This window comes from Podarcis pityusensis, assembly GCF_964106645.2.
Source record: "Podarcis pityusensis genome assembly, chromosome: 3".
Lineage (NCBI taxonomy): Eukaryota > Metazoa > Chordata > Lepidosauria > Squamata > Lacertidae > Podarcis > Podarcis pityusensis.
In genome coordinates, this window is record NC_138026.1 from 109,217,128 (window position 1) to 109,244,014 (window position 26,887).

Sequence of the window (26,887 nt, forward strand, 5' to 3'; positions counted from 1 at the left end):
ATCCCCTAGTACTCAATTTTTTTTTGACTCAGCACACAAGGACTTCTTTTCAACTCCAAAACTTCTTTCGGTCATATTGATGGACTTTAGGATCACAGTTTACTGCAATGAAACAAAGCAAATATCCTGACACATAACAATGAGTAGAATGGATTTCTGCAGCTAGCTCTCTGGTCATGCACCTGCCGGAACATGTCTAACTGGTACTTCTAACTCCCACCCCATGTTGGTTGCTTTTTATATGTTGGTTTCTTTTAACAGTTTTGGATGAGCAAAGGCAAATCTAGAAAGTGGGCCATTTGCTGACTAATTTGATGTCCATTTCCGTCAAAATTAGCAGTGGTGTGTGCCCTTCCTATGCCAGATTTTGTGGCACAAACAAAACCATTCTGGCGATATATTGTTATTCATTGGCCCTGGTTCATTTAGCACCTTAAACCACAGTTTAAAATAACCAGTGGTGTTGCATGCTGCTCAAAAGTATCAGATTTGGTCTGCCACTCCTGCTGAGGAGGAAATGCTTCCCATTTATTTTTCTTCAAATAAGGCACGAATAGTAAGCCAGGAACCTTAGATTCCATCTGTGGCTTGTTTAGAGAGAGAAAAACCATGAATGCTAGTTTTTATGCAATGTAGGACCAGCCCAATACATTTTGGCACCTGAGGCAAACCACAAAACAGCACTCCCCTCCACGCTAGGGAAAAAGGGGTGAGTGAAGATGTATAACATGAGCAAGGAGGGCAATAAAGATCTACATTGGGATCTACTGTCCCTGTGGAGCTTGCCTCCCAAGGCTGTTGCCTCACCTTGCCACATGAATGGGCCGGCCCTGATGTAATGTGAATGCTGTCTCTGCTTTGTTTCCTCTCCAGAGTAGCAACAGCAGGAGCAGGAGAGGATTGAAGTGCTTGGAATACCAAGCAGCAGACCATTTGCATTACACCACAGCTCATTTTTTAACCACGGTTTAATGGGACGTGTGAACCAGGTCATTTTTATGATTATAGTTGTGCAATATGTGAATGACTTTATCATTCTTAAGCTCATAGCACTTAAATCAAACCAGGGGAGAGGAAGCCTGAACGAGTTGTGGTTCCTCCTACCATATTTCCGGTTTAATGTCTGAAAATGGTTTTGCATAAGTCATATACTGTTTCTAGAGCTGGAGCATGTACATCTCAAGCCAACATCTTTTTCCATCATTGTACTTCCTTTCCCACTGCTTTGCCATCATGTTAAAAGCCACCCTAGTTAAGATCCCTTGTATATTGCCCTGTGACATCACTGCTGCCTCCTTCCTGATAATTTTAATCCTGGTTAGGGCACTTATGAAAACTTCTGGCCACATGATCCTTCTGACAGCCTATTTAGCATATCACACAAGCATTGTCCAATCACTATGTGAGCAAAGGCCTTTACATAGGTCTATGAACATTATGGAAGTGGTAGTGACCATACTGCATGAGGTGCATATAAAGAGAAGTCTAATTAAGTATTTAAAAGGCAGTGATTTGCCAACAAGCACCCAAGAAGCTTCATGACAAAAATGGAGAAACCAATATCTGTAACCAAACCCTGTAGCATAGTTACTGTAGTATACTAACATCCAAAAGGATTATCAAATGGATACCAGACATGTTTATATTCCAATCTCAGCCCTATAGATTCACTGGATGCCCTTTTAGCAACTCACTATATTTAATCTGAAAATTTCCTTCAATAAAATAAGAGCAAAACACCCAGCCAGCTGCTTTGAAAGTGGATAAAGTAACGACGGGGTTGCCAAGAATTTCTGAGTCGTAACTCAAGCTGAAGTTGTCTGGAAAGCAAGTCAGATGTATTGTTTTAGAACAAATGCTTTAAGATGCCATCCTGTCATTAAATTTCCATTGATTTCAGTTGATTTTTTTTATTCATTTATGTATTTAAAAGCATTTATAAACTGCTTAAAGTTTTATAAATCTTTTAAGTGGTGTACAATAACTTATTACGTACCAATAACCTATGTGTACAGCTGCAATCTTAGGCATAAAGTGTTGATATACATTTTAAAATGCTGTTTATATGTAATTCTCTTCTGCGTGTGACATATGCAGCATTTCTTGTGCATAAATCCATCAATATTGCACCACCACCACACTCAGTAGGATATCACTACCTCCACATTCCCATCAAACGGTCACACTTTGTAGCTGCAAATTTAGTTCCACCACCCAAATGAGTGTGAAATCCATGTGGCTGGAGAAATCCCATGTAAAGGCCAATGCTTCTGCACCAATGAACAACCGGTGCATCACAATAAATGAGAATATAATAAATAGCATGGCAGAAGAAGCTCCCAAAGATGAGTGAGGATTATCTGGATAATGTAAGAAGTCTGTAGAACTCACGAGCAGTTTGCAAGCTAGGCTCCTGGGAAGAGAACTATAGCTAGATATGTGCCATAGGCCTCCCGCCAAATGTAATGCCTGGTGTGTAATAAAACATGTATATCCTGGAGAACATTCCCATTGATTAGCTGGAAACGACCCTATTTTCATCAGACCCTAACACACAGCTGTGCAAGTGAGGTGATTAGTGTTAGATATTTGGATCTATTCGGTATTATGAATTGTCTATTATTTGTCTTATTATGCATTATAATTTATTTCCCACATAAACATTTCAGCTATGGTTTTATTGTATTAATTCATGGACCACAACAATTTTATCATAAGGAGTTATGTTTCGTCAACAGAAAGATATGTTGCCTGGTTAATTACAAATATGAAACAGTTCCCTTAAAAAGAGAGAGAGACTGAATTGGTCTCCCATTATAGCAATAATATTTCACACTTTAATCATCTCCTTTAAATGCATATGTGTATTTAATACACATATATTTACACACATGCACAATTCTACAATTGTTGAAACAACCCTGGCCCGCAATGACTTTCTAGGTGTGCCTGTGCTCATGTGTGGTTTAATTGACCCATCTCTTGGTAACACGTTGAAATCTACATTTCAGAGGTCAGCTAAACACTCAATGGCATGTTGTACTAACTGCAAGATCACCAAACACTTAGCTGTGGCAAAAGCAAAGTCAGTTATTGCTGTATCCATTCTACTGTTACCTGACGCAGATTTCTGGTTACTTTGACATCATGCCAGGCATTGTCATTAAATTTCCCATTCACAGGTTCCACTAGCGCTTCAAAGGCCCCTGAGCCCAAATTAATAACCAAGGAGACCGCTCCGTTTTTCAGGGCAAGGTTGACATAATCGGCCGATTTTCCAGTGTGAAGCATCAGTCCATTCCTCTGAAGGGTTTTAAAGGACAGAGTTATTTCGTCACTGCTGCTCTGGATAGGATTCTGGGACAAGTCGTAGCAGAAATACTCTGACCCTTTGAATGTCGCGATGTATTCTTCTTTTCCTAAATAAAGAGAAAGATAGCGAGAGGGAGACAGAGACAGAGAGGAGAGGGGGGAAATAACTCTGAATCAGTGGATCTAAAATAAATACAATTCACACACAAAAAAACCATATTTTGTTTTCCTAACATCAGCAAGAGGAAATTATTTTTACAAAAGAAACGTAATTTCCCTTTGCAAGAAATACAAAAGTTGCATTTTTACTCATGGCATTATGTGCTATTATTTTGCAGAAAATTGTTGCATGGTGGACTCCAGCCCCAATGCATGAATGAGGACTAGTGTGTTATTCCTCTCCATTGCCAAAGTTTCTGAGAGCTGCTAGCCTGCATCAAACCATGATAGTGGCCCACAGTATTCCCTCAAACGCAGCACATTTTTACTTTGAAAAAAATTGCCAATTTGAATTTCCATATTTCATATTTTGATGTGGGTTATTTTTGAATTGAACATCTTGGGTGTGACATTTTATTATGTCATATTTCAAGTCATTTCGACATGTTGGCATCTCTTGGTCATATTTTATTTTGGCTGGGTCTAACGGGGGGGGGGGGACGATAAACTGGAAGACTGCCATCAAATATTGTCAAATTTTAACAGTCATTGCATGTCAACTAACAGATATTATTACCCAGTCCAAAACACAATTGCATAGTAACTGTCACTAAAAAATATAACTGTGTACATGAACCACTCCCAGGTAAAACAACAGCAACGGTTGGACAAATCAGTGCTTTCTTTTTATTGATGGCAGGGTCTTTGTATCAGTGTAAATTGGACCCCACGGAAGACAGCTTTAAGCCTCAGCCTCAGTATTTTCAGAAGCTCCTTCATGGCAGCACAAACGTTTACCATCTGCTAGAGGATTAGGGCAGCTGTAGCATGTAACATTGAGAGGGATTTCAGCTGACATCCATACCAGATTAAGGGCTCCCTGGACCAGCGTTAAATGTAGTGGAGGGATGCAGCAGATGTGGTGATGTGCAGCCATTGAAAAACAAGGCGTCCTATAAAAGGAGCTCACTCTCTTTTACAATATGCAAAACGGGGTTGTATATCCTCAAAACGCAGAGTCGCTAAGAAGTATATTAATAATGATTGTTGTTAACGTCTTTGTCAAAGTACCTGGTGGTTTACCGCCAAGCAGTTTACAATCTGAATTAGTTTATAATCTACACAAAAGAGATCTGAAGATGGGTAAAAGTAGAAAGAAGGGAGTGGGAAAGTCCAAACTGAATGGGATGTGACACTAAAGGAAACGATGGTCCTTTCTTTCAATGTGTTCCCTAACAACAACATCATCATCAACAACAACAACAATAATAAATTCTTTCCATTAAAGCTGCTGATAGCCTGGGTGGCTGGGTTAAAAACTGATTGCAAAATGTGTATCCCCATAACTAAAAGCAGCTGTGGGTGGGCAAGAAATAATTTCAACAGTGGGAGTGTCTTGGAAGGATGGTTAACCTCTCCACACTCAGTGCAAGGGGAACGCCCATTTCTGCATGTGGCTGCTTTTAATATTGGAATGGGATGATGGGAGGTCTGACCATGGATTCCCCAGTCTTTTCTAGATCGGCTCTCAATTTGAACATTGGGAGCGGGTCCCAGAGGGCCTGATAGGAATGATGAGGCAAGGGAAGGAAACAAGAGAATGCAGGGTGGGATAGAAGAGGCAAGGGTGATATGGGATGAATGTGAGACACTTTGTTTTGGTTGCAGACGAGGACTATAGTTGGGTGACATCCGGACTATTGCAACAGTCCCGGTGAACGCACATAAAATCGCACTTCTCAATTGATAGCCCGAAACGTGTGCAAACTCCCATAGCGTGAAGACTCTGCCAACTGCCCGCCCAAGAAACATAGGAGCATGAGAGTCTGCCTTATACTTAGGCAAACCACTGGTTCATCTAGCTCAATATTGTCCACACCAGAAATGGGGAACCTCAGGCCTAAAAGTCCAAGCCCTTGGGACTCTCCCCAGGACACAGCCCTTCCCATGCCACACCTCTTACTGACCATATTTCCCCACCCCTCTGTGTAATGTTTGGCCATTTTTGCCTGCCTGGGATGTATATTTGAACTGTGGTAATGTCTCTTACTTGCCTGGACGTGTGCATAGAAACCTCTGGATTTGTGCATGGCTGCAATGGAGCCTACTGCACAAAGGCAAGAGTGACTTCTCTTGTTCCACTCACTTTTTGCCCACCACTGGTATATGGCCCTTGGAAGGTTTCCTATGAGAGAATGTGGCTCTTGGGCTGAAAATTGTTCCCCACCCCTGGTCTACATGGATTGGGAGTGAATCTCCAGACAGTGTTCCATTATGTAAAAAACACCTCCAGAATGACCAGCCCAAAGCTTAAAGTTTAACCATCCAAACCAGATCCAATAGTGCCAAAGACTGCAATTTTTCAGTACAGTGGTACCTCTGGTTAAGAAATTAATTCGTTCTGGAGGTCCGTTCTTAACCTGAAACTGTTCTTAACCTGAGGTACCACTTTAGCTAATGGGGCCTCCCACTGCTGCCGGCACACAATTTCTGTTCTCATCCTGAGGTAAAGTTCTTAACCCAAGGTACTATTTCTGGGTTAGCGGAGTCTGTAACCTGAAGTGTCTGTAACCTGAAGCGTCTGTAACCTGAGGAACCACTGTACTTCACTCTCCGTACTTCAAAAATATTGGAGACAATATGAGCTGCACATAAGCAACTGTCAAGAACTTTCATTCTTTGTCAAGCTCTTGAACATCAGAAATGTTTCTAACAACAATTGATTGGTTTCTTATTTCCAACTTTTGCTGCCTCCACAATGTTTCTCTCTCTCTCTAGCCTCGACTTTCAGATTTTTGTTTGTTGCTTAACAGCCCTTTCGTAACAGGCAGTTATGCACGACAAATGCTGCCAGTGTTTATGTGTCCCGACCACAATCTGTAATAGCTTGCTGTGAAAGACCACAAATCACAGTCTTGGATGCAGATACTGAACCCTGGCAGAAAAGTGGAGAACAATTCCTAGAATACAATCCATAATAAAATTTGCAACATGATGAACTGAGGAAAACAAGAAACTTGGCATCAAGTTGTGTGGAAATGGTTGATCCCAACAAATGATTAAGTGAGAAAACTCATGATATTTTTTAAAGGTATCAAACGTCCTCAACCAGTGTATACAGATTCTATAGGAGACAAGATGAATCTGGGGGCACAAGTGTAGAAACTTCTGGACGTAATTGTCAGGGGTCCCTTTGCCCTTTACTTTTATGGATGCATAATGCGCATAGCTGTCAACCTTCCCTTTTTTTGTGGAAAATTCCCTTATTCCAGCGCCGTTTCCCGCTGCTTCCTGCTGCTATCCCAGATTGTTAGATATCCCGTAGACTGTCCCCGGGATAGGTGAGGCTGCTGATCCCTTATTTTCAAATCTGAAAGTTGACAGCTATGATAATGTGTAGTTTGGCCCACTCCAGCCAACATAAATTGGGAATTGTAACAGAAATGGGGTGCTGTGTCTGTCAGTCAGGGGCAGAAGTAGCCTTACAGGGGATAGCATGTCTGATATTTTGCAGGCATACACACATCCCAATTCATTGTGCAGTGTCAAATATAGAAAGGGCTACCAATGCACCCTCTCTCTCTCTCCAATGTGGAATCACCTTGGGGCAATTTTTCAGGTACTCTCCTCACATGACAGAGTATGGCTGCCACAGGTCTAGGGGCATGTGCAAGAGTGACTCCCATGTAGCTACCAGTTCATGTTTCAATCTGTGAGTAAAGTTGTGCTAGCTATTGTGAAGGGCGTCAGAAAGGATCCAAATGTTGTAAACAAATACAGAGCGGTGGGGATCTTGGAAACTATTCAAGAAGCTGAACACCTTTTGTGCCTCCTGTCAGGCCCTTCTGCAAAGAACCAAGGTGAATTCTTTTGACCCCCCTCCCCCCCAAGGCAATTTCCTTGAGGAAGGACACAAAAAGCCAAACCAGCAATTCTGCACCCCTTTGCTGCAGGAGAAAAGGCAGCTAGCATTGTCATCGGAAAGATCAAATCAGTATCACCGGTACTGACAAATATCTCTTTAATAGATGTCTCAGTGGAGGTCTATCAGTAAGTCCCAGCAAGGCAATCTCTGGATTCTTATTCTCTGGCCATTAGTTTCTCCTTCAATCAATAACCCAGTGGATTATGCACTCAACAGGATATGTTTCTGGTGCTTCCTAACAGATTTCCATTTACTCTAAGAGCCAGAAACAAGGTTTTCATATACTACCATGCCAAGGTATCTTAGAAATAACAGCCACACATTTCTTTGCCCTTAGCAATGCTCTGTAACAGATGGCTTGTGCAACAAATTTGGCTCACCTTGCTTTTTACACTGGACTCTTTCCCTTTCCCTACTGATGGTTCCATTGACATTAGTCCTGCAATGTGCAGCCTTATCCAAAGAGTGACTTGGGAGCATTGTTAACAGGGTTAGAATCATAGAATTGTCAAGCTGGAAGGAAACCTGAGGTCCATCTAGTCCAACCCCCTGCAATGCAGGAACATGCAGCTGTCCCATACGGGGATCACACCTGCAACCATGGTGTTATCAGCACCATGCTGTACCCAACTGAGCTATCCAGCCTTGCACCCTGCTTATTTTCCTTCCTTTAAGAAAACAAAAACATAAACTTTGCTTGTAGGGCAGCTGGACACACTGCATAACCGCATTGTTGGAGATAGCAAGTCTTCTTATAGTGCTTACTGCTTTTTCAAACCTTATTGTTAGTTGTTGTACGTCAATTTTTAATCCTGCATTTTGATTTGATTTTATCTGCTATGCTGCTTTGGTTTTTTTAATTGATACCTTATATAAGCAAGCCTGTAATTGTGATCCATCTTATTAGTAAGTATAAATACTTTAAAATTACTTATGTCTTATGTTCAGAATTATGTATATGTTCTAAATCATGCTCTGTCCATGTTCCCATGCATAAAATGAATTATATGTTTGATAAGTGTTAGGTTTTATTTTATTTCTTTTCAAAAAATCTCATGTAAGTTGTTTTTCATGTCTATTTTTAATTGGTACTTTTAATACGACCGTCTACTGCAAATCACATGGAGGTCTTTTGGTCTAGTTAGTGGTATATAAATTTAGGTAAACAAACAAAAAATATGTCCCAAGGTGATGTACAAAATCTAATAAAAACAGCTAGAAAAATGAAATAGCCTCGGGTGATTTATCATGGCTCATTTTGCTTTTAATATGCAAAAGCAGTAAAATGATGCAACATTCATTAATGCATCTTTTGTACACATAAATACTTGCCATGGCCTGGCGAGAGTTGTAGGTGTTTGCTGTGACTTGATGCATTGCTGGCAGAAAGCTACCACTCAACTGATCAGGTAAGGACAATAAGCCAACTCACACACTTTATGCCAGAACTGGCCAGTTCAGAGCCCAACTGCTGACTGAGGTCATAATTAAGAGTTTAACCACATCAGAGTTTCCAGAAACTCTGGTTTGTTTTTTTTTAAAAAACTATGCAATACTTTCCCCTTCCACAAATGAGCTGCTCAAATAAGGTTACAAATGTAGAAGCGAACATAAAAGCAACAATGATCCGACCATTAACACCAACCAATTGCAAAGCTGAAAAACAGCAGTGAAAAACAACAGCCGAGAATCCAAAGAACAGCACTCAGAATCTGTTCCCTTCATTGACCAGCATAGAGATGTCTGCTAGTGATCAGATGATATAGGGAGAAACGATTGCTTAATCCAAATGATATTGGATTGAGAAACAACACACACCAGTAATCTCCCAGCTGTGTATTTAAAATAGTCATTTCAATTCACATCTTGAATTAAGACAGTTGTTAAACGAGCAATTGTGGGCCAGCTGGCAAATGGCATTATGCTAGCTGTTTTGACTTAAGCTTCACTCATCAAGCAAAACAACCCCTCTGTGTTTCTTACAATGAATAAAACCTTCCTTTCCTTCTCTCTCTTTTTTCTTCCCTTCATTTACTACCACCGCTGGGGTGGCAACTGAAGGGGATGCTTGAATCATTTGCATGGCTGACCTCTCACTAGGTCACTATGAAGGAGGGCAGAATAACTTGCAGCTGCCCTGATGCACATGCATTACATGTGTAACCTTTGATCCACAGGTGCCATCTTTGGGACCCCCATTCCTCAGTGCAGAGCCAAACCAAGGTTCTTGTTTGAGACAGGTAAAGCAAAGCAAGTCAATTGTCTTGCCAGATATGCCAGTCTGAGAAGGTTTGGGAGACAGGGCAGGAACTGGGCACTAGTGGAAGAGGAAGAAAGCATTGACATAACATTTAAGCACTGGAGCAGCCAGGCCATGGAGAATTCCTTTAGAGGTGGCTAAACTATGCCAGTTGTTTTTGTGCATGGAGTTTTCTTGGCAGGGATACTGGAGTGGCTTGCCGGTTCCTGCTCCAGGTGGATCATGTTTAGTCAAAACTCTCCACTATGACCTGTCCATCTTGGGTGGTTCTGCATGGCATAGCTCATAGCTTCTCTGAGTTATTCAGCCCCCTTCGCCATGAAAAGACAGTGATCCATGAAGGATCCAATACTTTGGCCACCTCATGAGAAGAGAAGACTCCCTGGAAAAGACCCTGATGTTGGGAAAGATTGAGGGCATAAGGAGAAGGGGACGACAGAGGACGAGATGATTGAACAATATTCTCGAAGCTAGTAACATGAGTTTGACCAAACTGCGGGAGGCAGTGGAAGACAGGAGTGCCTGGCGTGCTCTGGTCCATGGTGTCACGAAGAGAAATGACTAAACAACAACAACCAACTATGCCACCCCATTTGTTGTGAGATTCCAGTTTCCATCAGCCCTGAGCATAGGATGTGCTAGCTAGGGCTGATGGGAGCTGGTGTCCAATGACACATGGAGGATCCCAGGGTAGCCACCTCTCTTTTAGAGTTTAGCAGAGGTGCAAGCAAGCTGAGCTAGAAGAGGAATATCACCTTCCCTATGTCAAAAGCCTGTGTGGGAATCCTGGTACATGAATCCAGTGTGGCCTCTGCTGAGTCCTACCATGATTCCCAAACAAACTTTTCAGATTTTCAGTGAAAGCTTTATTAAACAGCAACCCAACCACACTGAAACTAATTCACTTTTGGGTGGGTTGTGATAGTGGTTTTTCATGTCCTCCTGGGTTGTCACCAAAGGTTGTTACCCAAAGCAAACTTCAGACAAAATGCAAATGTTCCTGTCCAAGGAGGGAAACAATGGGGAGAAATACATTGGCTGCCTCTGTGGTTTTTAACCAGGTGTGAGGCATCTTTGCCCCTCTAGATATCTCTGAACCACAACCCCCATCATCCCTGACCATAGGCCATGTATGCTAGGTCTGATGGGCATTGTAGTTTGGCAACATATGGAAGGACAAAGGTTCCACACCCTTGTTTTTTAAACATGTGTCAGGTATTATCATGGTAGGTAAAGGTAAAGCGACCCCTGACCATTAGGTCCAGTCGTGAACGACTCTGGGGTTGCGCTCTCATCTTGCTCTATAGGCCGAGGGAGCCGGCGTTTGTCCGCAGACAGTTTCCGGGTCATGTGGCCAGCATGACAATGCCGCTTCTGGGACTTCCGGGACAGCGCCATCGGCAATGGCGGAGTTCCTCTGACAGAGAGGAACCCGCTCCATGAAAATCGGGTCTTGCCACCGCGGCGAAGGCGGAGACCCTTTAAAAATCCCAGGCGGAGGAAGCCTGGGAATGTGGGATTCGGCTGACACCCTACTCGCAGGGAAACCCTTTTTCGGGGATCCGAAGCGACGTGGGGTGAGTGGCGCGGTGTTTTGAATCAACCGCTACTTTTACGGAGTGAAGCCGCACAGCCGTTGCCGGAGAGCGCTGACTTTTTCCTGTGGACAATTGGACTCTAAACAAGCACCCGTGAGTAGAACGGAAAATTGGATTAAGTAATAAGAAATATTTTAATTTGGCACCGAAACGGGAAGGTTCTAAACAGGAAGTCCGCCTCCCGTTTTTTGTAAATAGATGGAAGCAAAAATTTTGTAAGCTAAAGTCTGGAAAGTCGTACATAAAGTTCTAAATTTCCTTCATTCATCACCACCAAAACCCCTCTTGGAAGCAGGAGAAAAGAGGGGGATTTTTGACTGTTTAAGCCTGCAGGAGAGAGAGTAAAGAAAGAAAATTTTTCCACCATCTCAAACCTGGGAATGGGGTGTCAGAGACAGAAATTTATGGGGAAAGTTCATCGACTGTGAACGGAATGTCTTTTGACAGATAGTAAAAAAAGAAAAGAAAAGAGAAATATATTGATTCCAATGTTGCTTCTTGCAATCAAAAGAAACAAAATATTTGAAAAGTGAAAGTAATTTTTCCTTGTTGGTCCTGCTTTTAAAAGATGGATACAAATAGAAATTGTCTCCTTTAGAGGGAGCTTGTTAATTTGTTGCCGGAGCTGATCTGGGGACCTCACAGCTGTATGATTAGGATCGTGAGACCAGACTCTAACCTTGGGGGAAAAAATGTGTTTACAAGAAGTCTTGGTGCTTGCTCTTTGCAAGACAAGTGCTTTGCTGGAGAAGATGGATTTGATGACTGTCGCAGTTAAAAACTTTGGACAAACGGCGAATACCCATATAGAAACCATTCAGGAACCAGCCCAGGAATTTGTTTTGATAGGGCAAGCGCAAGGGCAGAAGAAAATGGAGGAGGTTGTTGTTGAACCTCAAATAACACAAATGGAGAGACCCGAGGCCTTGCAGGAGTATAAGCCGCTGTTCTTGAATTTCGAATCTGGAGTGGACCGGGGGGGTCTGGAGTTGTGAGGGCTCTTAATTTTGGAAAGACTTTGAAACATGCTTTTAAACACTTTCTGGATTACAGTGTTGACTGTGGGGAATGGGACTGTGGGGAATGGGCAGATCTGCTGAGGAGAGATGGAGATACTTTTGGATTGGAGTCCTCCCGAGACCTACCCCCCAATGAGAAAGGAAAGAAAATAAGAAAAAGATCAACAAAAGATAAAGTAAAGGGCAGGTTTAAACAAGAAGAAGACCTGCAGAAGGGACATGGAAAAGATTTAAGAGCCTCGGACATAAGAGCACCAGGTTGATGGATTAGATAGACGAGAAAGGACTGACAAAACCCGAGACCAGGAAGAAGAGACGATGGATGAAGATTGGAAGAAAGTTTCAAAATTTATTCAGAAAAGTATTGTAAAATTAATGAGTATTAGAAAAATGTAGGAATGAAATTATTTGGCTCTAGCAGAAATGTCAAAAAGAATTATGAAAGAATATGTTATGGTTAAAAGAATTTGGTATATATAAGTTTTAAGTTTTACGTTTTAGGGCTTTTTAGGTAAGATAAGGTTAAAATAGATTAAGGTAATTTAAATGACAGAATATTGTGAAAGATGGAAAGGATTTGCTGAGATAATTAACAACTAGAATACAAAAAAGGGAGGTGTGAGGAGGTCATTGAAATAAGTTAATGAAAGTTAAGGATTTGGGAATATTAGACTTGTTTTTTAATTGTTTGTTTATTTTTGTTTTTTGATTTAGATGTATTGTGTGTTTTGTTATTTTTTATGACTTTGGTTTTTATTGATCTGTATTGTTTAATTGTTATGTTTATCTACTTCTTTTTCTCTTTTTCTCCCTCTTTTGTCTTTTCTTTCTTCTTTCTTTGTAACTTTAAAATTCTCAATAAACATCATTTTTTTTTTAAAAAAAGACAATGCCGCTTCTGGCGAACCAGGAAATGCCGTTTACCTTCCCGCCGGTAAGGTACCTATTTATCTACTTGCACTTTGATGTGCTTTCGAATTGCTAGGTTGGCAGGAGCTGGGACCGAACAATGGGAGCTCACCCCGTCACGGGGATTTGAACTGCCAGCCTTCTGACTGGCAAGTCCTAGGCTCTGTGGTTTAACCCACAGTGCCACCCTTATTATCATGGTATGGAGACATAAAAAACAACACCTCCTGCATATCTCTGGAGAGCAAAGGACTGGTAGGGATAGTTTTAGGGATTAGCTGAAACTCTGGCAACCCAAGAATGAGGCAGAACGTATTGCTATTGAAATTTTTAAATAGGATCAGTGAGAAATCATACAAGGAATCTCTGTTCACTTTTCCTGCCAATGAACTGGAGAGCTTTGTGGGGCGGGGAGACAGAGAAAGCAGGTTACTTTATTGCACTTTGTAATTTATTGTTCGCTTGTTTTTTGGTGATTCACCCTTCTTTCTTTTATGTTACTTTTATTTCTCTGTCAGCATATAAGAAAGTATAATAGAATTCCACATCTGTTCAAGTATCATTAAAGGGCTGCCTTGCTCCCTTTCTCCAGACAATCAGAATAAATTGATTTTCCTTTCTTTCTAAACAGCTGGTAAAAGATGAAGCTTCAAAAAAATCAAGAGCTTTGAGAGGAGAAAATTTAAAACAAAAGAGAGAGGAACTTCCTCACCCCCCTCAATATATATACCCAAACCAACCCATGCAAGTTAGAAATGTTCAAATAGCAGTAGAGGCACAGGGGAGTAACTTTCTGACAGATGCTCTTTCCTTTGAAAAGGATGCCACAGCTGCTATTGGCTGGGGACCAAGATTCCAAAGATAAGGATTGGGCTAGCTGTCCCTGCACTGCCTTTTATTTCTTCTTCTCTTTTAAAATCAGCCAGGAAAAAATAAAAAAGATTCACCAGCAGACTAAGGTCAAAACTAGTGGTGCCAACACACTGGGTTCATCTTTCCCCCATTTGGAAAAAAATATCAAAAGTGCCTCTGGTAACTGAATTTGAGCTTAGTAATTCTGGGAGAGGGGGCTGCTTAAATGGAAGATCTCCCTGTCAGCTCTTTTTCTCCTTCCAACTTGTGATGTGCGAAGCCAAGGCCAATCCACAAAGCCTGTATGGTCGCCACCTAAGGACTTGATCATCTCCTCCCTGCAAAAAATAAAATAAAAGTGCAGAGCTTTCCAAACTGTGTGTCAGGACACATTAGTGTGTCAGCTGCAGCATGTAGGTGTGTCACACAAACGCCCTCCACGCTCCTCCCAGGGCTGGAAAGGGGTTACTTTAACCTCCAGTTTGCTAGTAAAACTAAATTACTGTGTCACAAAATGATGCATGTCTAAAAGGTATGTCACCAACATGGAAAGTTTGGAAAGCTCTGTGTTGGGAATGCAAGAGGGGGATAAAATGTTCCATTGCTCCATTTATTGTTGCTATTGTTGTTGCTAAAAAAAGGACTTTTTTTAAAAAAAATTATCCATTCATTAAAACCACATTTGATTCATTGCACATTCGTGGCCTTGCCACTCCCCTGTCACCATTAACTCCCTTACTGTTTTAATTATCCATTGTTTTCAATGGGTGACTGGCCTGCCAGGGCAAAAGGGTTCCTATGTGGAGAGATAAGCTTTTGCCTCCAATTTGTTTTCTGGGGTGAAAGGTGTTTAAATTAACCCTAGGCACCAATGAAACGGAGCCACCAGTGTTGGAGCTGCTTTTAATATTGACGTTATCTCCATTGTGAATATCAATAGAGAATGGAAGGTAACATCAAACATGGCCAGACACCTCCCTCTCACCCACCTCACAAACATAGGAAATGGTCTGCCAGTGGGTACTTTGTTAAAGGTCTTCTCACACCTGGTGCCAATATTGACCTTGGTGTATCTAGTAACTGTATTGTTATTTATCAAATTTATTGGTCACATTTTCTTGCTGAAGGCAAAGTAACTTACAAAACAAGCAAGCAAGCAAGCAAGCAAAACCCCACAGAGATACATTAAAACAAAAATTAAAACAGTACATTCAATTACATTAAAAAAAATACCCACACCAATATCACTTGACTCTCTGTACCACTGTGACAGCCCCGGTGCTCTATAGCACCGCCCTGGTGGTGCAAATGACTGCAGCTGGGCATCCCAGAAGAATCAGGGACCTGGAGAACCAGTAGGGGTCATGTTGGCCTTATGTAAAAACTTGAACTATGCTAGGCTGGGCTCCCTTGTCTGCTCAACTCAAATCTGTATTTTAGAAGAAGAAGTATCTCGTTGTATTTGCAGTTTTGCAGAGGACAAGTTTTATCTTCATTAGAGATGTCAAAAGGTTTGCAACCAGCAAGGTCACTGAGCTTGACTCCATAGCTCCTGAAAGGCATGTTTTATTAGGTTTCAGAGTGTATCTCGTTGTTTCTGCAGGTTCTATTTGCGGAGAACGGCAGGACTTGGCAGTGGAGAACTGAAGCATCTGTAGTCTGCATCTGTGAATAATTATATTTTTGCTTAGTAATGATATACAGGGAAATGTCCTGCCAGCACTTGGCTTTCCTCAAATTTAATAAATGTTCAGAGGGCTAAGCCCATCCAGAGACTTCACTTCTTCCAGCCCAGTTCATCGCCTCCACCTGGCACATCTGAGGGTGCAGTTATCTGATGATGGCTTGTGGCAGTGGGTATGAACTTGTCATGGTGTGTGAAATATGTTGCTTCTGGTTCAGTGTGGTGTAGTGGTTAAGAGCGGTAGACTCCTAATTTGGGGAACCGGGTTCGCGTCTCCGCTCCTCCACATGCAGCTGCTGGGTGACCTTGGGCTAGTCACACTTCTCTGAAGTCTCTCAGCCCCACTCACCTCACAGAGTGTTTGTTGTGGGGGAGGAAGGGAAAGGAGATTGCTAGCTGCTTTGAGACTCCTTAGGGTAGTGATAAAGTGGGATATCAAATCCAAACTCCTCCTCCTCCTCCTCCTCCTCCTCCTCCTCCTCCTCCTCTTCTTCTTCTTCTTCTTCCTTTTCCATTGGGTCAGCATGTGATTCTCCTGTTGTTGTTGTTGGATTCCAACTCTCATCAGCCCCAGCCAGCATTATGCATGGTCAAGAATTATGGGAAATGTAGTCCAACCACTTCTGGAGGGTCATGCCTTCATCATGGTTTATCGTGTTTTTACTATTCTGCTGGGAGCCACCCAGAGTGGCTGGGGAAACCCAGCCGGATGGGCAGGATATAAATAATAAAAGTATTATTATTATTATTATTAGGCAGCAACCAACCTGCAACATGGGTGTCATGAACTGCACAGGCAACAAGACTGTGTGACGATAGTGGGCAGGGCTGGCTCAAGGCATTTTGCTGCCTGAGGCAGAGCAGCAAATGATGCCTCAACCCCAACCCTCACCAAGTCATGGTGTGTCATACCCAACGGCAGCCAAGGTATCTGGAACCTACAACAAGCACATTCCCTCCTTCACAGCTGTGAAAATACAGTAACTACAAATTAAATGGCTAACAATTTGCTGCCCTTTCATGAAACCTAAAATCAGTTGCGTGAGCAATTTCCCTCACTCTCCCTAATGGTAGGGATGGCTCCGATCATGGTTCAAGGTCTTGCTGCAGCATACACTTACTCCTGCCAGTCACATGTGTTATATTACTGCTTTCTTCCCAGCTCAATGGACCAGAGGCAAAATCAATAGTGGTGACACATGTACGGTAATGCACACAAGAAGGGATTTTTTTTGAATCTCAAGCTTTGATATTGTTCATTTCTTGAAATGCAATCTAAAAGCAAATGCCTTTATATTATCGGTCAGAATACGTAAGTCATATTGACAATATGGAAATGTTACACATTAAACAAAGTAATAAAAATAAAAAAATATATAAATTAAATTAGGCCAGCTACTTGCACGTTCCCCAACAAAATTGTTAACTTCATATATACATAAAAGGAAAGCAATTATAACGTATGAATTACTTCAAAAATAATAACATTCTTCCATATGTAATAAAAGAACTGTATAAGATATAGCAAAAAACGACAACTATCTGTATAAAACTGTGCACCTCAAAAGCCAGTACCACGGAGGTCTGTGCCCTATTCAGCTGGATTTCCTTAACATTACACTGGTGGACTCTGCTCAGTTACTTGATTTGTTGTTGTTTAGTTGTGTCTTCGTGACCCCATGGACCAGAGCACGGCAGGCACTCCTGTCTTCCACTGCCTCCCACAGTTTGGTCAAACTTATGCTGGTAGCTTCGAGAACACTGTCCAACCATCTTGTCCTCTGTCGTCCCCTTCTCCTTGTGCCCTCAATCTTTCCCAACATCAGGGTCTTTTCCAGGGAGTCTTCTCTTCTCATGAGGTGGCCAAAGTCTTGGAGCCTCAGCTTCAGGATCTGTCCTTCCAGTGAGCACTCAGTGCTGATTTCCTTAAGAATGGATAGGTTTGATCTTCTTGCAGTTCATGGGACTCTCAAGAGTCTCCTCCAGCACCATAATTCAAAAGCATCAATTCTTCGGTGATTAGCTCTCACTTCCATATATCACTACTGGGAAAACCATAGTTTTAACTATACGGACCTTTGTCGGCAAGGTGATGTCTCTGCTTTTTAAGATGCTGTCTAGGTTTGTCATTGCTTTTCTCCCAAGAAGCAGGCGTCTTTTAATTTCGTGACTGCTGTCACCATCTGCAGTGATCATGGAGCCCAAGAAAGTAAAATCTCTCACTGCCTCCATTTCTTCCCCTTCTATTTGCCAGGAGGTGATGGGACCAGTGGCCATGATCTTACTTTTTTTGATGTTGAGCTTCAGACCATATTTTGCGCTCTCCTCTTTCACCCTCATTAAAAGGTTCTTTAATTCCTCCTCACTTTCTGCCATCAAGGTTGTGTCATCTGCATACCTGAGGTTGTTGATGCCTGAGTTACTTGATAGGGCATAGCTTTTATTGTTCCGCACCATATTGTTTAAGCCTCCTTTATCATGGATGGGCGGGCAGTTAAATGGAAGAGAAAGAAAAGGATACTGGCTTTTTGTCAGGATTCCACATATCATTTCCTGATTTTCCTCCCTGACTGCTTTTTTGTTTTTGTTTTTGTTTTGCTTCTGTTTCCTGGGTACACTCATATATTTTTTTAATAGGAATCCATACAGCAATTAAAGAAATCAAGCACATAATTCAAACAGAGGCTGCCAGGTCTTCTTGCAGCAAAAAAAGAAATAAATAAAGGATCAGAGTGCTTAATCTCAGGGATGCAATTAGTAGAGAGAATGAGCAATTATGAATGTGCTGATCACCTTTATTGGAGTGGAGCAGAGATAGCCTGCATCATCAGAATAAAACAACAAACCCAGTAATGACTGAATGCCACGAGGATGCTAAGCTCAGCTTCATGAGAATGGATAATATGTATACTTGCTGTAAAGATACTTGTAGGTTTGGTCCCTTGCAGGAGCCCCTGCGGAATTAAAAGGCACTGGGCAAGAACATATTTACTAGTATGGTCATCAGTACTATACTCTCTGGGCATGGGGGCATGCCATGCCACATTTCTCCAATGAAAGTAGGTACATCCCATCCCATAATGATAATTTTACTATTTATACCCCACATTTCTTATTGGGTTGCCCCAGCCACTCTGGGCAGCTTGCAACATATATAAAAAACATAAGAAAACATTAGATAGGATTGCCTTCAGACGTCTCTGGGGTCAGATAACTCCATACCCTCCAACATTTCTCCAATTAAAATAGAGATGTCCTAACGAAAAGCGGGACACTCTGGGATCAAATCAGAAACTGGGGCAGCTTTTCTAAATCAGGGACATCCCTGGAAAACACGGACACTTAGAGGGTCTGTGGGTGGTGGTAAAACTTCACATCCAATGCTTGAATTAGGAGTCCAGCACCATTCTGCTTTTTAAAAAAGCTTTCCACTAGCTCAGATCTTGGGACTCTGTGTCACCAATCCTGAAATCACTGCAAATGCGCCACTGGGCCTGAAAATTCCCCACTTGCCATTTTCAAATATTTCAGAAGGGACATGCACTGAGTTTTAGATATACACACCCTTCACGTTTTATAGACTATAGCATTTTTTGTGCAGGTATTCATAAAGGGAGAATGATCCCAGGGCTGTCTTAAGTATATGTGGCACAGGGGTGCAAAGATCTGCCCAGAGCCCCCCCCCCAGGTTGCCCAGTCCCAGGTGCGCAGGAGGGTGGAGCCGGCTGGCCGGCCACCTCAGCATCTTGCTGGCTCGGTCGCCCCCGAACTCATGGCACAGAGCCGCCCGCAGCAGAAGACCCAGCCGGACTCAACTCTCGAGCCCCAGACTCTCGGCCAGGCGCCCCTGAGAGCCCAGCGCCTGAGTACCCCACACCCTTAGCACCTATGGGTAAGACGGCACTGAATGATCCTAGAGAGAGGAGGTGTTGGCAGAATCTGCCCTACATCACTGTTACTGCTTAAGCATCTAACTCAAACCACACAAGGTTCTAAAAACTGTGTGTGTTTGCAACTGTGGTAGCATGTTTCACGGGGTGCTGAACAAGAGGTTGCAACTTTAAATTATAGGCTACTTTCTTTATTACTTTTTCAATACGTGCATATTTCAATGCCCTGCTATTCCTCAAGAGCCTTTGAAATTGGTTAAATTTAATGCAAGTAGGTGTGCTTGTATGTATGTTGGCATAAACAGGAAAAGCACATCCAGCCAAATCGTTAATGCTAAACGATTAATAATGAAACAGGAGGGTCACAGGATGGGCTGGGACTTTTCCCACAGGGTGTAGAAGATCCATTGTTCATTTGTATGCGGCTGAGCAAAATAAAACAAAATAAGCTAGATGGCAAGACAGAGATTCAGAAATGGCTGGAACAGTTTAAAATGGAACAAAAGGGAAATCAATTTCCAGCTTTGCTTATTCAAAAGTCTGGTGGACAGAGGAATATTTGCTTGTTTTTCCTGATTTGAGAAGAATCCAGATTATTTCAGTCAATGCCACAATTCAGTGATTTAGTTGGTAATTGATAATTGGTTAAAAATAGATAAAAGGAATACCTGGCTCTAAAAAACACATTATTATTTTGATATGTCAAAGATATACTTAATAGCTAAACAATTATTGTTCATACTGTGTTTAAAGATTTGTCCAGAAACAACTATAATATAGATTTAATATATGCTGTGTAAGAAATCATAAGTTATTTGGATCCAAAGGTATTTGATAAGCATATATGTTTGTTGCAAGATTTAAGTTTTAGCTAGATGGTTAGTGCTTAGCTGCAGCCTTGCCTATTTACAGATATATACACAAATGCAAATGTTTATTTTTTTCTCTCTTTTTTATTGTTAGAATAATACATTTTTCCTTGCTACTGCTACGGTGCTTTTAAACCTGACACAGTTTAGGGCCACACCATGTCTTAATATGGCCCTAAGTGTTCAACAACCTTCCTTGAGAATGACAGACAAGAACTCTCCATCTTAATTTATCTCAAATTGTGCCCACCTAAATTCTTCCAGTCCCTCAGTATTGGTGGAGGGGAGAGACGAAGGAAATTGCAATTAGTTCTGGAACACCATAACCTTAAATTATTTACCAAGCTTTGCACTAACCTATTTCCAGGTTGATGAGGCTATGCAATATGCTGATTGATACCCTTCATGCGATCACACATGGATTATTTCCCCAGACCTTCCTGACATGGGGGTATCATAAAAGAGATTGAATATTTGTAGGAAATGGTAAAATACACTGGGATTTGTATGTTTGCGGTGAGATGATGAGGATGAAGGTTTTATCATTCACTGTGTTTCCCAACAAGCAAATAAAAATGGATTCATTTGAGGAGAGCGGGGAGGAGACCTCACCAGAAACAGCCACCACCATCACCACAAGTAAAGGAGGCTTCGGGGGTGGAGAGGTGGGGTGGTACATTCCCATTCTTCCCCAGGTGGCAAAATGGGATGAACCGCTCCAGAGTAAGGAAGAGAGGGGAAGGGGAGACAGAGGGCGAATGACTGGCTCAATACCACCCAGGGAGAAGTGTCACATTGGTGCCGGGATTTCAGCTTATTTCTGCTGGCGCCTTAGTTTTAAGTACAATTGGTTTGATTGACACTGAAATGGGAATGCCTTTGTATTGGTGAAAAGGTTTAACTGGAAGATTCAAGTGTAGCTGAAGAACAGCAAGAGCTCTCTCTGAGCTTTAACTGGTTGATAATTACCTGATTGTTGTTCTCTAGCATCTAAAGTGTGAATGATGGACCTTAGATCATGTGAAAAGTACTGAATTGCAAATTTGCCATCATGGAAGGGGGTGGCCAGTTTTTGCTGCTGTTCTCAAACTCCATGGAGTAAGGGTGTAAATGAAGTTCTCCAGGTAAGCAGCTCCAGGCTAATGGAAGCTGGAATGCAGGCAATTAAGCCAGAGACAGACAGAGAGAGAGCTATGTTTGTCAGCTCTAATTATATGTTAAAGTTATTTCTAAAATGCTGAACCTGTGCAGGACAGCACAGCACATTGTATATTTTGCATGCATCCTTGATGCTTTTGCTTTATTTTGAAGAAAGTTCTGCAAGTAAACTTTAAATAATATCTTTATAAGTCTGGACAGTGCTTCATTCCAAACGGACTCCCTTTTTATGCATCCAGTCACTTCAAAATGTGCACTATTAATATCTGCAATACTTAGTTCTACCCACTTCACCATGCAGACTGTCACGTCTAACAGAATATTAAGATTCACGCGTAACTTTATTTTCATATTTGTTCAAAGAAGCTGCCTGCTTTTTCTTTCTGATCCATTATTCTGTTCCCAGACTATGCAAAACGTGTTACAACTTCAAAGTTGGGTGTGAGCCAACATTTGGAACATCCCTACATTGCCCCTTATCAGGAAAAAGGTAAAGGTAAAGGACCCCTAGACAGTTAAGTCCAGTCAAAGGCGACTATGGGGTTGCAGCGCTCATCTCGCTTTCGGGCTGAGGGAGCCGGCATTTGTCCACAGACAGCTTTCTGGGTCATGTGGCCAGCATGACTGAACCGCTACTGGCACAACGGAACTCCATGAAGGAAACCAGAGTGCACGGAAATGCCATTTACCTTCCCGCCACAGCGGTACCTATTTATCTACTTGCACTGGCGTGCTTTTGAAATGCTAGGTTGGCAGGCGCTGGGACAAAGCAACAGGAGCCCACCCTGTCGTGGGGATTCGAACTGCCGACCTTCTGATCGGTAAGCCCAAGAGGTTCAGTGGTTTAGACCTTGTCCCTCATCAATGACCAGACCATTCTAAAGACTTAAAGGTGCACAAGGTGACTGCCCAAGGCAGCACAGCAGTATACTGTACACAAGAATGGGCCAACCCTACGATTAAGAGGCATGTGGCATGCATTATAGGCCGCTACTTTGGGGTATCATGAAAAGGCAGCAAATTTTTAGTTACTTGTTTTATTTTTATAGCATTTGCACTGCCCAGAGACAGGTCTTTTGGAATTTTCTGCTTCAGGTGCCAACATAATTTGACCAGATTTGGATACTTGGAGAGGCAGACATTATTTATTGCTCCACCTCAGGTGGCAAAATTTCTTGGACTGGCCCCAAATAGAAAAGGGGAAAGAATAAATAAAACTTACATTTGTCATAAAAAAGGGACGCGGGTGGCGCTGTGGTCTAAACCACTGAGCCTAGGGCTTGCCGATCGGAAGGTCAGTGGTTTGAATCCCCATGATGGGGTGAGCTCCCGTTGCTCGGTCCCTGCTCCTGCCAACCTAGCACTTCGAAAGCACGTCAAAGTGCAAGTAGATAAATAGGTACCGCTCTGGTGGGAAGGTAAATGGTGTTTCCATGCACTGTTCTGGTTTTGCCAGAAGCGGCTTAGTCATGCTGGCCACATTACCCAGAAAAACTGTCTGCAGACAAACACCGGCTCCCTCAGCCAGTAAAGCGATATGAACGACCAGTGGTGGAGCTTCATGCTCTGGCACTGGGGGCAGAAAGCAGGCGGGGCAGGGCTGGCGTGCATCCTGGGGCGGGGCACACACCCCACAGGGGCGGGGCATCCAGTGTGGGTGGGGTGGCAGCCACGATGGCACCCTGGGGCTTGTGCTGCCGGGGGAGTGCGCTCCACCCGCACTCTTCTTCCTCCACCAGTGTGAGTGCCGCAAGCCCAGAGTCATTCACAACTGGACTTAGCTGTCTGGGGTCCCTTTACCTTTATATTTGTCATGAAATGTCAGTACAGATATCAAAAGATGCTCAGGCTCGAGCTTAGTACAACATTAGCTATGAACTGTAGGGCAAAATCTGCCAAGGTATTAAAGTGATTAAGAATACAATGACTCAAAGGGAGATCTCTGCATCAGGCCTAAGAAAGTAGTTTAAACCTCCGTAACATAGCAAAGCACCAAGGATTACACAATTTCCCCATGTTTTCCCCCCCAACCCACTCCAGCAGTTTTTCATATATCCAATGTTTCCCACTGATACTTATTTCTTTAAAAAGACTATAGATCTGCTTGGGAGTTTGATAAGGACATGTCCCTACAGAGACATTACCCACTGCCTTTTTAAATAGAAGTCTGAGGAAATGCTGTTGAAATGCAAGCGGATTAATAATGCGGAACAATAATTGGGCTGTTCTGCAGTATTCACATTTCAGAGTAAGGAAAATCGCTATCACAATTGGGTCAAGTTCTCTATTGAAGCAATCCCACCAAAGCCAATTATGCCAGCAGAGAGTGTAATAATCTACTGGTTAAGCTTCCCTGAAGCAGGCATCAGAAAACAGTTGGCTAATGGCAGCAAGAGCCTCACAACACATCTATGACATTGGGCTGACTTTCAGGCCTATAACTTGGGAGAATACCTTATGACCATGAACTGGGTAGTTCTTCTAAGAACCTGCAGAACACCTTGAGTAAGAGCTGCTTGACGTTTGAGCTGGAGAAATCATGAATACTGAGAGAGAGAAACAATGTGAAGACTTTTGCCAGGTGTGGCCAGCTTCTAAATTAGCAGTCAATTCACAGATGAACCTCGGCTGGTGGAGGAGTCTCCTTCATTGGAGGCTTCTAAGCAGAGGTAGGGTGGCCATCTGTCATGGATGCTTTAGTTCAGATTCTAGCATAGGAGGATTCCCGTAGGGTCCCTTCTGACTCTACAATTCTATGATTTCACGATTCATTTGTGAATATGCATGCATGAATCCCAGTGAAACATGACAGTGATGTTGGGGGCAGCGGGAGAGGAACAAGAAAATGGCAGGCATTCAGTTAACTAGTTTGGAGTGTTGAATCCCTTGTTGCCCTGAGTGTGGGTGGCTTCTATGTTGCTTATGTCGAAATTCATCAAGGATGATGATGGTGACAAAAAGCACTGTTGACCTCCTTGTCCTCTGCACCTCTAGTCCCAGTGGGTACCAGTCTCCCCTGAGCTGTAGCCCCATGCTTATGGAAATATTTTCTTTTGAACATTCACCCACATTAATGATATCAGGTAAAGATCTTCTCCCAAGGCCTTTTCAGAGTTGACAATAATATCATAGACAGATAGGAAAGCGTTAAAGAAATCCATCCTTCTGAGCATTCCTTTCTCAAAGCTCTGTAACTACCACCTCGGAAGCAGCATCAATTTTATCAGAACAAATAAAGAAGGCAAAAGCTAAAACATTTTACTATAGAAATATAAAATTTCTGTTTTGTTAGTCACTAGATATACAACGCTGCTGTATCTTTCTATTTATTACCAATTGTGGCTTTATTCTTTATTTTATTGCTTTCCTCCCTCTACGCGAGCATCCTGAATGGTGCTACACAAATCCATTAGCAATAACTCCAACAAAGAACTGGGCCTCGCATACTCACTCATCTTGGGACAACAGAGAGGTGAGGCAATTGGTTCATAACTAGTTTCACTCATCACTTGAAAAAGTTCGAGTTTGCAGTGATATAGAATTTGAATTTGCATGTTTATTTGTGAGTGCATGCATGTGTGTTTTTACAAAAATGCAAGTCATGTCCCTGTGAGGAATAGCCCTAACCTCAACTAATTTCCACAACTAACTGCTAGCTTGAGTATAATTTGGAGGGAGGAAAGCTGGGAGGAGTTTTGAAATGGATTGTTGCTCCCCAACATCTGCCTTACTTATAGCCGAAGGGGTAGAATTACTCACCAATATATGGGACGTCTGACTGGTGGATGTGAACCTGAATAGCCTAAAAGCTCCCCTGCAGTGGTACACAGTATTCTACCTGAAACACCAGTAATTTCAGACTATCAGGTGGTATTGTTAGTAAATCTTGTATCCCATCTTCCCTGCAAAGAGCTAAGGCTTTCCGCCCTCTGAGAGGCAGGTTGGCAGACTGAGGGTCTCTAACTGAAGGCCATCCTATTGGTTTTATAGCAGTGTGGGAATTTGACTCCCAGTCTCTCCTGTCCAGGCCTGACACTTTACCCACAACACCATACTACCCGAAAACCAATACTTATATTATGATATTTGAATTAATTTATATAAATTTGGATAAATCAATAACACACATGGAAGGGCCTTTTTATATATAAAGGGGGGGGGGATAACAGGAAAAATATATATAGGGACTGCAGGATGAATAGACAGTTAAATAAGTAAGGATCTTGAGCTGCTTTGAAATGTTAACAGCAAACTTCAAAAGTAAAAATATTCTCTCTGAAGTGCACCCTTCTTGTGGAAAGCAGATTCAGCCACCTGATTTGGAGGTGACTAAGCCCCCTCCTCCCCTAACATTTTTTCCCCAAGAAAATATTTCAATATACCAGAAAACCTTAACAATGTACTCAAAGGACCGATTAATTTCTTTTTCTTGTCAGGTTACATTTTGTGATTCTATAAACGCAACACCAAAACATTATTTTGAATGTTTCTGTGTTGGCTTTTTGTTTTAATGCAATGCATTGAATTATTATTACTATTTATTAAATTTGTATACCATCATCTATCTGTTCATCTCAGGGTGGTATACAAATTTAAAGATGAGGGGGAAGAGGAGGAAGAAGATAAGGACAATGAGGACAATAACAACAAGGGTTGTTAGAGTTCCTCTCCTCCCAGCACACCATATCTCAGTGCAGTTGGAGCAGTGATCTAAACCACTGAGCCTCTTGGGCTTGCCGATCGGAAGGTCAGCGGTTTGAATCCGCATGACGGGGTGAGCTCCCGCTACTCTGTCCCAGCTCCTGCCAACCTAGCAGTTTGAAAGCATACCAGTGCGAGTAGATAAATAGGTACTGCTGCGGTGGGAAGGCAAACACTGTTTCCTTGCTATCTGGCTTCCATCACGGTGTTCCGTTGCGACAGAAGTGGTTTAGCCACGCTGGCCACATGACCTGGAAAGCTGTCTGTGGACAAACACTGGCTCCCTCAGCCTGAAGCGAGATGAGTTCCACGCCCCATAGTTAAGTTTGACTGGACTTAACCGTCCAGGGGTCCTTTACATTTAGCCATATCTCGGACCACCTGTGTTCACTGCGAGAAGCAAAACTACAGGGAACCAGGCAGAGGGCCTTCTCAGTAGTGGCACCCGCCCTGTGGAACACTCTCCCATCAGATGTCAAAGAGATAAACAGCTACCTGACATTTAGAAGACATCTGAAGCCCTGTTCAGGGAAGTTTTTAATGTGTGACAT

General features: G+C 42.4%; 1 protein-coding gene across 29 annotated transcripts in view; it reads right to left on the minus strand.

Annotated features, from left to right (window-relative positions):
- The window catches only part of NRXN1 (neurexin 1), a 1,569,693-nt gene that overhangs the window by 648,254 nt on the left and 894,552 nt on the right, over positions 1-26,887 (minus strand). For all 29 annotated transcript variants that reach the window (XM_081000811.1, XM_081000828.1, XM_081000824.1 and 26 more), the window contains one exon: positions 3,118-3,419. In XM_081000811.1, coding sequence (XP_080856937.1) covers positions 3,118-3,419 — 302 coding nt within the window. The remainder of the gene's footprint in view (positions 1-3,117; positions 3,420-26,887) is intronic.